This window comes from Panthera uncia (genome assembly GCF_023721935.1).
Source record: "Panthera uncia isolate 11264 chromosome E2 unlocalized genomic scaffold, Puncia_PCG_1.0 HiC_scaffold_19, whole genome shotgun sequence".
Taxonomy (NCBI): Eukaryota; Metazoa; Chordata; class Mammalia; order Carnivora; family Felidae; genus Panthera; species Panthera uncia.
In genome coordinates this window covers 4,585,746-4,599,930 of record NW_026057588.1, presented here as the reverse complement: position 1 = coordinate 4,599,930, position 14,185 = coordinate 4,585,746, and the positions used below count along the sequence as shown (strand labels likewise).

At 47.3% G+C, this 14,185-nt stretch overlaps 1 protein-coding gene across 1 annotated transcript; it reads left to right on the top strand.

The window, feature by feature from the left end:
* The first annotated feature begins 15 nt into the window (after positions 1 to 15).
* LOC125915586 (natural cytotoxicity triggering receptor 1-like) lies at positions 16 to 7,140 on the top strand. The gene is given in 7 exon segments (XM_049621528.1): positions 16 to 2,849; positions 4,854 to 5,132; positions 5,397 to 5,447; positions 6,651 to 6,698; positions 6,820 to 6,947; positions 6,950 to 6,995; positions 6,998 to 7,140. Coding segments are annotated over 7 exon segments (840 nt in total). The 5' UTR covers positions 16 to 2,605; the 3' UTR covers positions 7,042 to 7,140.
* Positions 7,141 to 14,185: the final 7,045 nt, after the last annotated feature.

The following is a 14,185-nucleotide window of genomic DNA, read 5'->3' as shown; positions in this document are numbered from 1 at the left end:
GTTAGCCTGATCCTCTCTGGTGCCAGCAGGTTGACTTCAATCCCAGGGAGTTCCCGCCAACTTTGAAAATAATTTCAAAGGAACATGTTATCAGGCAACCAGCCTCTTGAAGAGAATCCTAGAAATCTCTGAAGCAAGGGGTAACAGAACTTTCACAATTCCAAGATAACTACTTCTCTACCCCTGGTCACTTTGTCCCCAAAGGATGACCACCTCTTTCCTGATGCAGGGACCCACTCATCAGGAGCCTTACCTTCATGCTATGGATGGACTTTAGGCTGACAATGATGAGCAAATTAAGATGTATCGTGGAAGAGAGGTGAGACAAGATGCCCTCTTGGCCTAGAGACATCTTTGTCATCTACAGATGAGCCTGCCTCATTGTCTCCTGTGGGCTAGCAACCACTGCCCTCCCTCTCCCATGCTTTGGTATCTAAACGTTTCCACAAGCCAAGAGTGACTTAAAAACAAAAAACCCATAGCACATAGCCAGGTTTCTCACATGCATAGGCTGTGTCCTCTCTCTAGAAATGTGGTCAATGTAAACATTCTGGTAGGTGGCCCTTGGTCCCCACCCACTGCTTCTTCTGCACTCATTCTTCCTGTAAGTCTATTGAGGCTAAGTTCCCTAAATGATGCAACACAGGAAGTCAGCTGGAAGAAGCCCCCAACTGTGTCCTTGGCGAATCCTCTATGGGAAGACAAGACAGTGGCAATCCAGTACATGACCTTTTCACAGGGAGAGGAGAGCTACCGATTTTAGGTCAGAATCTGCCCAAGAATGGATGTGCCAGCTACCATCTCAATCAACAGTGATCATCTTGCTTGATCTTTTCTTTATAAGAGAAAGATGTTATAGGCACATGAGGACAGTGCCTTTCCTCCAAACGTTATAAGGATATTTTGGTGGAGACCATCTAGACAGGGGAGCATGGGTGAACGTTGGCTGGCTAGAGAAGAGGGGTCCTGGAATTTGGAGCTGAGGACTGGAGGCCACAGAAAAGAATGGAATAGAAATCCTGTCATTGGTAACCACAGGAATGAACCCAGAGGACACCATGCTAAGTGAGATAAGTCAGACACACAAGGACAAACACTACTGACACCACTTATATGAAGGCGAAACTGTCCTACATTTTGACTTAGGTGTCGGTTACATGACTGTATACGTTTATCACAACTCATACAGAACTGAACAGGAAAAGAGTGGATTTTGCTATATATAAATAAGAAAGTGAATGGAATATGTTCAACCACAAAATCAGGAAATAAGAACAAAAGATACCAGATTGAGAGAGATTTCCTCATAGAACGTAAGGCACAACATAAATTGGCATAACATTTCATTTTCGAACATCGTTTAGACCTTTGGAGGGAAAAATATGAACACATTTTGAATTTCAAAATATGTTAAAATGTTAAATATTTTAATATTTAATTTCTGCTTTATAACAGACTAAAGGAATATACTCATGTAAAAAACAGGACATTTTCATTTAAAAAACAGCATTTTGTTGAAACATCATAATGAAACTTTGGAGAAGATAGTGTTATCATTCCATTCTGATGACACCAATTAACCTTCCCAAGCACATGCACAACAAACAGAGGGGAGCCAAGGCTAAGCACATATTTAAAAAAACTTTCTTTTAATGTTGATTTATTTTTGAGAGAGAGACAGACAGACAGACAAAGCATGAGCGGGGGCAGAGCAGAGAGAGAGGGAGACACAGAATCTGAAGTAGGCTCCAGGCTCTGAGCTGTCAGCACAGAGCCCGATGCGGGGCTAGAACCCACGGACTGTGACATCATGACCTGAGCCAAAGTTGGACACTCAACCAACTGAGCCACCCAGGTGCCCCTAAACACATATTTTTTAAATGATTCTAAGGTTTCTTCTCTGTACATCGTCTTCTGCCTTCCCTGGGTGTAATGTCCACATTTCAGATTTTAGAAGTGGGCCCTGAAACAAATGAGTTTCAGGTGGGGCACACAACTGTCAGAGGATCTGGTTAGACCACAGATATGATCAGATGTGTCTTTATACCTCATGGTCAGAGGTAGAGGGAAAACCGTGAACCTTCTCTTGTTTAAAAAAAAAAAAAAAAGGTCAGGTGAAAGCCCCATGGCAATTAGTGCTAGGCTTTACCCACCACATCCTGTGGCATCTTCCTGGCCTGCTGGCCTGCTGGCCTCCATCTCCACATTCGCCTGGAAGAATCTAGGCTATGACCTCCACATTCACTGCCCTGCTCTGCCTTGGTGAGTTCTCTCCTGAGAGGGAGACACAATCCTGGGGTCTGGACATGGGTGGGGTGGCATGGCTCACTGTTCCTATCTTCCAGGGCTATATCTGAGCCAGACCATCAGCGCCCAGACACGTGAGTCCCTCCGTCAGAGCCCCAGGGTCTCTTTTCTGGACTCAGGCTAAGTATCCACCTACAAGCAACCGGAGGAGGGGACAGGGGCTATGGTTTGCTAGGAAGGCTTGAGGCCAGCAACCGGGTGGAAATGTGGGTGGGAAGGGGCTTTATGTAGAACTCCTGCCTCTGATTCCCTTACAGAGATTCTTTCAAAACCCGTCATATGGGCCAAGCCCAATTTCATGATTCCGAAGGGAAGGCCAGTAAAGATCTTATGCCAGGGGATTCCTGAGGCCACTGAGTACCAGCTGTATTTCGAGGGACGCCTCTCTGCCTGGCAGAGCCCAAGACAGCCTGGAATAAGGAACATAGTCTCATTCCCCATCTCAGCCATGACCCTGCTCACTGCAGGGCAATACAGGTGCATTTACCGAAGTGGGGAGCTCTGGTCAAATCCTAGTGACCCTCTGGACCTGGTGGTAACAGGTAAATGTCCCATCCTCTATCTGTGGTCATCCCCCAAGCCTGAATCCCGGGGAGAGTCATCATTTATTAATCTCCTTTAGTGTCATCCAAACCTCACTCCTTGGTTATCTGTGGTCTAGGAGCGGATTTGTCATAGGTCAGGCCTCTCCAGGTGAGATGTTCTGAGATGGATGTTTGCATGTATCTGGGGAGTATCCTCAAAAGTGACCTCTGTGATGAAAAGTGAGGGAAACAGGCTGGACAGGAGGCGAAGGTGGACCCTGGGGTAGTTTCAACCGACATCTCAGCCAAACCAATGTGGAACTCCGGACCCGGGATGGCCCTTCCTAGCAGTCTCGAACTGAGGCTAGGGGCTCTGTACCCACCAGGGTCAACCAGGGAGTGGATGCGAACCCCTCCTCTGGGGGTTCCATGCAAACATCTGCTTTTGTGGCACTTGATTTCTAGCAGGAGAAGACAGACCATGAGTCAAGTTTAGGGTAAATCTAGCAATCATAAGCACATGAGGAGGAAATAACGGTATGGAAAAAGACCAGATAGAACGGAGTTGGGAGGGAAGGCTGTCTCAGTTAAGGAAGCTGAGGGATGCCATTCTCCCACTTAAGCAGGTATCAGAACCACTTGGAGGGTTTGTGATAACACAGACGGCTTTAGTGCACCCTTGTGCACCAAAGCCCTAGTCACAGTGGCCAAAAGGTAGCAACAACCCCGGTGTCTATTGACCAAGGAACAGATAAACAAAACGTGGTCTATACACACAACGGAATATTGTTTGGCCTTAAAAAGGAAGGAAATTCTGACACCTGCTACAATATGGATGAACCTTGAGGATATCACGCTCGGTGAGATAAGACAGTCACACACAGGGACAAATACTGTCTGGTTCCACTTCCGTGTAGGACCCAGGATGGTCAAATACATAGAGACAGAAAGCAGAATGGTGGCTGTCAGGGGCTGGGGGACGGGGATGGGGAGATGGTGTTTAGTAATGGGGACAGAGTTTCAGATTTGCAAGATGAAAAGATTTCTGAAGACCGAGGGTGAGGATGCCTACACAAAGCAATGTGAATGTGCTTAGTGCCACTGAACTGTACCCTTAAAAATGGTTAAGATGTGGGGTGCCTGGATGGCTCAGACGGTTAAGCGGCCGACTTCGGCTCAGGTCATGATCTCACGGTCTGTGAGTTCGAGCCCCGCGTCGGGCTCTGTGCTGACAGCTCAGAGCCTGGAGCCTGTTTCAGATTCTGTGTCTCCCTCTCTCTCTGCCCCTCCCCTGTTCATCCTCTGTCTCTCTCTGTCTCAAAAATAAATAAACTTAAAAAAAAATAAAAAAAAATGGTTAAGATGTGGGGAGGGGCGCCTAGGTGGCTCAATCAGTTAAGTGTCCGACTTCGACTCAGGTCATGATCTCACGGTTCGTGGGTTCTAAGCCCTGCACGGAGCTCTGTGCTGACAGCTCAGAGCCTGGAGCCTGTTTCGGATTCTGTGTCTCTCTTGCTCTCTGTCCCTCCTCTGCTTGCACTCTGCCACTTTGTCTCTCAAAAATAAATAAGTATCAAAAAAAAATTTTTTTAATGGTTAAGGTGGTAAATGCTATGTTATGTGTATTTTATAACAATTGAAAACAATAATAGTTTTTAAAAACAAAGATGGCTGCCCTACCCCTGAGTTTCTGATGCAGCGGGTCTGGGGTGGAGCCTGGTAATCTGCATTTCTAAAAAAAAAGCTTCCAGGTGATGCTGATGTCACTGGACCCAAGGATCTCTAACTCAGAACCACTGATGTGGGGCAATTCCCAGAGAGAGATTCATATTAATGCTCCTGAAAGCTGGAGGAGGGAGTGTCTCAGTCTTGAAGGGAGACATCGGGGAGGGTGTGCCCATGACCAAAACAGAAGAGAGAGAGATTGTGGCAAGTGACGTCCCAGTCTTAAGGCGAAGGGGGGATGGGAGATATGGGAAGCGGGATAATGACTTTTAACCTACCTGTCTCCTTCTCCCACAGAAATGTATGACACACCCACCCTCTCTGTTCATCCCAGGCCTGAGGTGAGCTCAGGAGACAATGTGACCTTCTATTGCCGTCTAGAGACTGCAACAAACATGTTCTTTCTGCTCAAGGAGGGAAGATCCAGCCGCCCACAGCCCAGATACGGGAACACCCAGGTGGGGTTCCCCGTGGGCCCTGTGAGCACAGCCCACAGAGGGACATACAGATGCTTTGGCTCTTATAACAACCACGCCTGGTCTTTCCCCAGTGAGCCTGTGAAGCTCCTGGTCACAGGTGAGGAAGCTCTCAAATTTCCCCCACGTGCTCTTTGGAACCCCGAGTGAACCTCAACCAGAAACGAGGGAGGCAGCTAAGGGACAGGTGGGAAGATTTAGAGTGTCCTCCCACAAATGCCCTCATCCACATGCATTTTCCGGAGGCTCTGTCGGTTGTTCCTGAGGAAGAAGGCCAGAGGGATGGGGGGAGGGTACAGAGACCAGGTGGGAAGGCCAGAGGAAACCCCAAACCCTTACTTGCTTTCTTCATTTCCGTTACCAGAAGATGCTGGGGACACCAGCCTTGCACCCACAGAACACACCTCTTTTTCTGGTAAGTAACAAGTACTTGTAAACTTGGAGGAGCGGGGGCACCTGAGTGGCTCAGTCCGTTGAGCGTCTGACTTCGGCTCAGGTCATGATCTCACGGTCAGTGAGTTGGAGCCCCGCGTCGGGCTCTGTGCTGACAGCTCGGAGTCTGGAGCCTGCTTCAGATTCTGTGTCTCCCTCTCTCTGCCCCTTTCCCATTCATGCTCTGTCTCTCTCTGTCTCTCAAAAAATGAATGAACATTAAAAAAAAATGTAAACTTGGAGGAGGGATCAAAGCCTCCCAGTGACAGCACAAACATGGCGTTCACCCAAAATATCCATTGACTGCATAGCACTTGCCGTGACCTGCAGCACCAGCGGTCGAGCAGACAAGCATCCTTGCTTTCATCCCAGCGGGAGACAGACCATAAGTCAAAGTCAGATAAAGAAGCCAATCACAGGGGCGCCTGGGTGGCTCAGTCGGTTAAGCGTCCGACTTCGGCTCAGGTCACGATCTCGCGGTCCGCGGGTTCGAGCCCCACGTCGGGCTCTGGGCTGATGGCTCAGAGCCTGGAGCCTGCTTCAAATTCTGTGTCCCCCTCTTTCTCTGACCCTCCCCCATTCATGCTCTGTCTCTCTCTGTCTGAAAAATAAATAAACGTTAAAAAAAATTAAAAAAAAAAAGAAGCCAATCACATAGCACATGAGGAGCAAACAGTGGTGTGGACGACAAAGAACGAATGGGGTTATAGTGACTTGGGTGGGGGGGGGGGCGTGGGCAGATGGCAATATTGAATAGAGTTGTCTGAATCAGACTCACAGAGCAAATATCTGAGAGAGCTGAGGGCATTGGTCCTGTGGCTATGCAGAGAAAGAACATTCCAGAGAGAGGGATCAGCCACTGTGTTTGCCCCAAGACAGTGAGATGGCCAGTGGGATGAGGAACGAGAAGCCATGTTGATCGACTTAATGAGGGAACTGAGGCTCAGACATAAGACATGCCTCGCTCAAAGTCCTGGGGCTGAATTCCCCCCTCAGGGTTCACCTGCCCCTTGGCTCTTCCTCTCTACCTGCCAGATGAATCCACGAGGACCAGAAGCATAGGGTGGGGACCTAGAAAAGCTGCAGAGGGCCATGGGGTCCATCTGAGGGCAGGAGAGGCTGGGACTGAAGGGGTCAGTACCATCTCTCTCTTGCCCCCCTTCTTCACTCTCCTTGTCATCCGCAGACTCTTGGGACCCCCACCTGCTAACCATGAACACAGCAGTCCAGCAAGGTAGGCAAGCAGGGGGCGGGGGGCTGCAGGCTGTGAAAGTGTGTGATCTGGAAAGGACATGAGGGACAGAGATGAGGTGAGGCGGTGTTTGACAGTGTCCACTCTGTGTTTCTGCCCCCAGACCCTGCCCTCTGGAATCACACTGCCCAGAATCTCCTTCGGATGGGTCTGGCTTTCCTGGTCCTGGTGGTTCTTGGGTACCTCCTGACTGAAGGCTGGCTTTGCAGGAAGAGAATACAACAGGAACTTCAAGGAACAGGGCTTCAAGTCAGGAACACAGGAGAAGGTTCAGAACACAGTAACTCCTGGGCAAATGACCAAGGGATGGGTTGGCCACAGGTAGAGCTGAAAGCTGATCTTGACCTCGGGCTGTGTGAGCTCTGTGTTGTGCCCGCGGAGGGGGGTTCACTGCAAGACAGCTGCGTTGGGTTCGGAGAAACTTCCTGGGGGAGGCAGGAGGCAGATGTTAAATTTCTCCCGCAGACAGATTGCACTGTCTCTTCTGGGCTCTAAGCATTTTTGTGCCTGCCTAATGCAAAGCAAAGTTTTAACCTCGCTGGCCTTCCCCAAAAATATCTCCTTCATTAACAGCATGGCTACGGAGTATTTCTTTCCTACTTTGGTCTTTATCCATATTTCTTCTTTCCTTTGCTGCAACATGTCATTGAAGACATTTAACAACCAGTACAGAATAAGCATTTATGAGCTGGACCAGGAGCCAGAGAGGCAACTGCTGGCCAACAGAGATGTGGGCTGTGAACAAATGGGCCAGCCATCTGAGTGTGTATCCTGGCTGGGTGTCAGCCTTGCCCCAACTCCTCTGCCCCTACGCCACCACGAGGTTCTGTCTTCTTCACTTCTTTATCCATACTTTGCCTTGTTCCTCAGGGCTCCTCCAGAAAAGTCCCCCAAACCCTCCAGTTTGACTTAAGATATCTCTCCCATGCTCCCAAAGCACCTATTTTTATCTAGAACAGCACTGAGACTGTCTCACTGCATACGTATCCATTTTCCTGTCTCTACAGTCAACTTGTGTGAATTAAGTCCGTGTCAGGTATGATGGCTGTGCTCACAGCTCCCGCACAAAGAGAGTTCTCAGGAAATACGCGTCAGATCAATGGATATATAAGTGAGGCTATGGCACAAGCTCAGAACTTGAGATTCCTGATTACGGTCCTTGAAATGCTGTCCAGACCCTTTGTTCCTTGAGAATTTCTACTTGACCAACCCATTAATATAAACATTTTATGGGTCCCTGTCCCCCCTCAAGATTCTGACACCTCACATGGGTCAAATCCATTCTCTAAATCTTGAGTTTTCTGTTATATATCAGAGAACTTTATTTCCAACCTCAAAAGGGTAACATGCATATTTAATGAGATAAAGAATATCAAGAAACCCAGCATAGGCTCTGAAACATGTAAGTTAACTCAACATGTGGTAACCCTTATCATTCCCAACTACAGGAGTTGAAAATAGCACCATCTGCTATCTCACTACCAGTGGACAAATATTGAACGTTCTTTATTTTTGTTGTTGTTCCTCATCTGCTGGGTGTGAAGGGCCAAGAATTTCTGTTGATGCTGAATCACAGACTTCATCCCAAGATGTGATGGACTTGAGTGGAGTATGTTTGTGATAGTCCAAATATTTCATATTCTGATGGCAGGAAACCTACAATTTCAAGGGGGGGGTGTCATGTGTCAGGTGGAAGAATTTTGGGTCTCCAGATATGAATGCAGGGGCTTGAGAGCCTCCTTAGAGGAATGGAGGGCTCTCTTCACACAAGGCTGTTCTCCCCACTGCTCCAAGGCGAAATCTTCCAAAACTGGTGAACAGCACAAAGCCAAATGGCTAAGTAGAGCATTACTCTTTTTGAAGTGTTAAACCTGGTTTGTATTCCAGACAGAAAAATGAAGCACAAGGAGGAAGGGACAGAGGGAAAGGGGATGTAGTACTGGAGAATTGTGTTATGAGGTTTATTGGAAACACTCAAAAACATTTCCATTTATTTCTCAATGGTTAGAGCCTAATAGCTTGCATCCACTTGGATGCAAGGGAGGTTGGGAAAGATAACCTTTATTCCAGGTGTCTCTGTGACAAGATAAATGCTGGTATTTCTGTGGAGTGAGGAGGCATGTGACAGAGCTGTGACAGGCACCTACAGTCTCTGTTACAAGACCCTACTGTGTGCCGGGCACCGATGAAGGGACCACACATCAAAGCAAACATCCTTGTGAGAACAGAATTGATTGTCCACAGGTGCTAGATCTTAAAGAAAGTGAGTAAATGCAGTGAAAGGGGATATGAAGAAATACAGGATGCCAATGGAGCCTCTTTCTGTGCAGAATTCCAAGACCTAGAGTGGTCCCTGGGTGGCTCAGATGGTTAAGCATCTGACCTCAGCTCAGGTCATGATCTCATGGTTCATGGATTCAAGCCCCGCATCGGGCTCCATGCTGGCAGTGTAGAGCCTGCTTGGGATTCTCTCTCTCTCTCTCTCTCTCTCTCTCTCTCTCTCTTCCTGTCTCTCTCTCTCTGTCTCTCTCGCTCCCTTTGTTTCTGGCCCTCAGCCAGTCGCACTTTCAATCAATCCATCAATCAATAAGTAAATAAATTCAATGACATAGAGACATTGAACAAGGTGTATAGATGAGGAAAGGATTATGCAGGAGAAAACAAAACCACGGAGAAACAGACAACAGAAAAGTTGACAATATCACCTCTTTCTGGGCTTGACAACCAGGAAGATGACTAAAACAAATCCTGGTAACCCAGAGGGAGGCCCAACGATGGGTGATGGGTACTGGTCCTAAGATGGTTAATATTCGGCACTTTTGGTATTTCTTGGGATGGCCTAGGTTATTCTGGGCCCTTTAGGTTCCAGTATTAACTTTAGGATGCCAGCTTTCACAAAAGACCAGCCCAGGGTTGTGCGTGAGATTGTACTAAAGCTACAAATCAATTTAGGGAGAATTATCATCTCTTCAGTCTTCCAATCCGTGCAAGCCCAAACCCTCAGTGTGTTATATTTTTGCCTGTACTTACAGGTTCCCTGATTTCTCTGAATATATCCACCAGATTATGTCCTTGGCTATATCACCTCCAGATCCCCTAGTTACGTGACTTTTATTTTGTAAGCGGTATAATTCTTTAAATAATCTTACCAACATTGCTGCTGGTACTATAATATTTCATGAAAACACAGGTGTGTCTTCCTTTTTTCTTGTCTTTCATATGTATCATATTTTACTATAGAATGTTTTAGTGTTGCTATCTTTAGTATCTGGAAGAAAACATATTTAAAGGATGATATGATGAGTGTGTTAAAAGCTTAAATAAATAAATAAATAAATAGCAATAGCACTGCTAGGAATTTACCCAAGGGATACAGGAGTGCTGATGCATAGGGGCACTTGTACCCCAATGTTTACAGCAGCACTTTGAACAATAGCCAAATTATGGAGAGAGCCTAAATGTCCATCCACTGACAAATGAATAAAGATGTGGTTTATATATACAATAGAATACTACTTGGCAATGAGAAAGAATAAAATCTGGCCATTTGCAGCAACGTGGATGGAACTGGAGAGTGTTATGCTAAGTGAAATAAGTCAGGGGGAGAAAGACACATACCATATGTTTTCACTCATACATGGATCCTGAGAAACTTAACAGAAGACCATGGGGGAGGGGAAGGAGGGAAGAAACAGTTACAGAGAGGGAAGGAGGCAAACCATAAGAGACCCTTAAATACTGAGAACGAGATGAGGGTTGATGGGGGGTGGGGGAGAGGGAAAAGTGGGTGATGGGCATTGAGGAGGTCACCTGTTGGCATGAGCACTGGGTGTTGTATGGAAACCAATATGACAATAAATTATATTTTAAAAGATGGGGAATGATGAAAAAAATAAATTAATAAAACCTGTGTTCCTAAGCCAAGCTATGTCCTCTCTGTTTCTACCTTCCATTTGCCAAAAGGAAAAACAGTATCTCCTTGTTAGCAATGTCATCAGGACGTGGTGCCACCCTAGGGATACGTCAGTCCCCCCAGGGCCCAACTATTCCAACCCTGAGTTAGGAATGAGAGCTCAAGCTTCAGAACAAAGACGGTTATGTGGGGAAGCGTCCACCCCCTCTACTCTTACTGGCCTGTGGCTCTAAAGACCAGCGTTCTGCTTAGCCTCTCGCACTCAGGTGTCAACCCTCTGAGATCTGGTTTCTCCACCTCCATACTTCCGCTGAAGCTGTTGTTGTGAAGAAAAAACCAAAAACGCTATTGGGCCTTCTGGAACTTGCGGTGGATGCCTCCCAGCTCACCTTTGTTCCTTTGCCAGTGGTATGACCACTTCCTCCTTGAAAGGATCTCCACCCTCAGGGCTTGTGGGTTCCACAGTAGACCCGCCTTTCTCTGGACACAAGTATGGGTGTATCTCACTTAATGCCACAGTTTCAGTTTCTCTAAGACACATGCCCAAATCGAATCCGTCTCTCTGAACCCCATTTTTTTTGGCGGGGGGGGGGAATCTTTGGGTTATTTTATCGGCATCTTCTAACCAACCTGGACTCATCATTTTCCTACCACCAAAGTTGTTCTAATTTGGAAAAATCCCAGCTCTGTTCACAGTCGCTTTTCTTTCTTTTTTTAAAAATTTTTATTTATTTTGATAAAGAGAGCATGAGCAGGGGAGCAGCAGAGAGAGAGGGCAACACAGAATCAGAAGCAGGCTGGAGTCTCTGAGCTGTCAGCACAGAGCCCAAGGCGGGGCTCAAACCCGCAGACTGCGAGCTCATGACCTGAGCTGAAGTCAGACGCTCAACCGACTGAGCCACCCAGGTGCCCCAGTTCACAGTCGCTTTTCTATACCTATGCTTGTGCCCTGCTCACTGCTGAATGAAGTGCTACACAAATCAGCAGGTAATGATACATTTATGATTCATGAGTTTATTGGTGGAGATATACAGACTTTTATTATTTCTCCTAACAACTGTCCTTTCTGACAGTCAGTTTGCCTTTTGGAATTCTGATCAGGTAAAGAGCTCTTACACATAAATATTTTTAAAAGATTGCCTTATAGATTTTAAGAGTGTTCAATGCCCATATTATATTTAATATGTTATATGTTATATGTATAATTTCTTTAGTTGTATTCAAGTCACGGTGTTTTTCTGATATATGTTATACTGCAACTCGCACTTTGGTTTATGAGTCATAGTCGGTAAATGCCTTTTTGTGTTTTGTTTTTTGGGTTTTTTGCTAAATGCTTTTGACCTCTATATTCCTATAATCCATTTAAAAGCCCTTGGAAACTCCAACACACAATGTCCTCGATATTTCTGTCAAGCACCTTTATGTTTAGATTAGCTATTTCCTTACATACGCACATACCATACCTGCATCTAAATCATATGTTCACACGGTGGTAGTTGTTTAAGGTAACAATGTAACTGTTATATAAATTGCTACCTAACATTGTGGATAGTGTGAAACACCAGGACGGTCACCTGCCTGCAAGTCAGACACCCACCAGGACATCTCGGCTTGCACATGCACATCTGAGACCCCCAAATGCAGCATGTTAGGGGCACCTCTCAACCTCTGCACCCCTTTAATCCAGGGCCAGATGATCCTGTACTGTGGGGGGATTCCCTAAATCAGCTCAGCTGCCATAACAAAATACCACAGATTGGGTGGCTTAAGAACAGAAACTTATTTCCTTGTAGTCCTGAGACTGGGAAGTCCAAGATTGAGGTGCTGGCCAACATAAGGGCCTCTTCCTGCTGGGGAGATGGCCTTTTCTTGGTGTGGGCACAGGGAGACAGAGATCTCTCCCTTCCCGTTCTGGTAACACTGGCACTCCTGTCAGATTAGAAGCCCATCATTATGGTCTCATTTCACCTTCATGATCTCCTAAAAACCCTAGCCCCAAATGCAGTCCCATGGGGATTAGGGCTTCAACTTATACCTCTGGGGGAGAGGGGGCACAGTTCAGTCCATAGCAGTGACTGTCCTGAGCATTATGTTTAGCTGGATCCATGGCCTCTATCCACTAGATGCCAGGGGCACCCCCCTACCCGCGACCCCGGATAATGCCAATGTCCCTTTGGGGACAAAACTACCCCTAGTTAAGAAACTCAGGCCCAGAAGGATATAAACAGGGTGGTGGGAGGAGCTGGGGGGGGGGAGCTGCATGAGCTCCGGCCAGGGGACAGCTGGTGACCGCCCCCCACCTCCAGGCAGAGGGAACAGTGCATGCGGAATGAAGGAAGCATGCTTGGGAAAATAGTGGGCGCCCAGCGTGGCTGCAGGAAGTGAGCTCGGGGAAGGGGGTGATGAAGTCAGCAGGGCCAGATAGAGGACTTTTAAACTTCCTTCTTTGTAAAATATCTCAATCTATGCATTGTTTCCAGCTTTGATTTATCTCTTCTCATTGACATGAGACCTATGGCTAGTCCTCTACAATACAGAGATGTCTGACTCAGCTGAGTCTGGAGAATTGCCTTGGAGTGCAACCCTGCATCTGTTCCAGATTGAATGGTCCAAGGTGGTTCTTACTTTCTGGCAGAGAATCATCTAAGCCAGTGTTTCTCAACCTCAACACTACTGATATTTGGGGCCAGATCATTCTTTGTTATAGGGGTAGGGAGTACTGACCCTGTGCAGGATAGAATGTTTAACAGCATCTCAGCCTCTACTCGCCAGACACCAGTAGAACCCTCTTCCCCAAGGGTGACAGCCAGACAGTGTCTCTGGACATTGATGGGGTGGGAGAAGAATCACCCCAAGGTGAGAACCACGGGGGCTAGAGAGAGATCCGGGAGGTTAGCCTGGGCGTCAGAGCAGGACTTTGGCAAGCTCTGAGAGAGTCTGAGTGAGAACCCCAGTGGGCAGAGATGTAGGAAGGGATATTGGGCAGTGGATCTGATGGAGAGAGCCCAGCCCAGCTCTGTCCCAGTGAGTTCCACTCACCCATCACCATAGCTGTCTGCTCCTGGGGTCCTGAGCTATGCACAGGGGCCTCTGCCTCTTCAGGAAGAAGGGCATTTCCCTAGTCTGTCTGCATCCGTCCTCAAGGAGTGCATTGTACCTGTGCTCTGCATACTGCGGGTTTCTCCCTACCCAAGTGTGAGGGCTACAACTTTAGTCTAGGTTGCAATGTTCCACCTCTGGCTCCTCCCTGGGTCTGTGATGGAATGCTCCAACTCTGGCTCCCCCTTGGGTCTATGATGGAATGATCTACTTCTGGCTCACCCCCTTGGCCCATGGTGCAATGTTCCACCTCTGGCTCCCTCCTGGGTCTGTGATGGAATGTTCCATTTCTGGCTTCCCACTGGGTCTATGATGGAATGTTCCACTTTTGGTTCCCCCCTTCATCTATGATGGGATGATCCACTTCTGGCTCCCCGCCTTATTCGAACGTTTTACTTCTGGCTCCCCACCCTGGTCTGTTGTGGAACATTCCACTTCTGGCTTCCCCCCTTGTCCG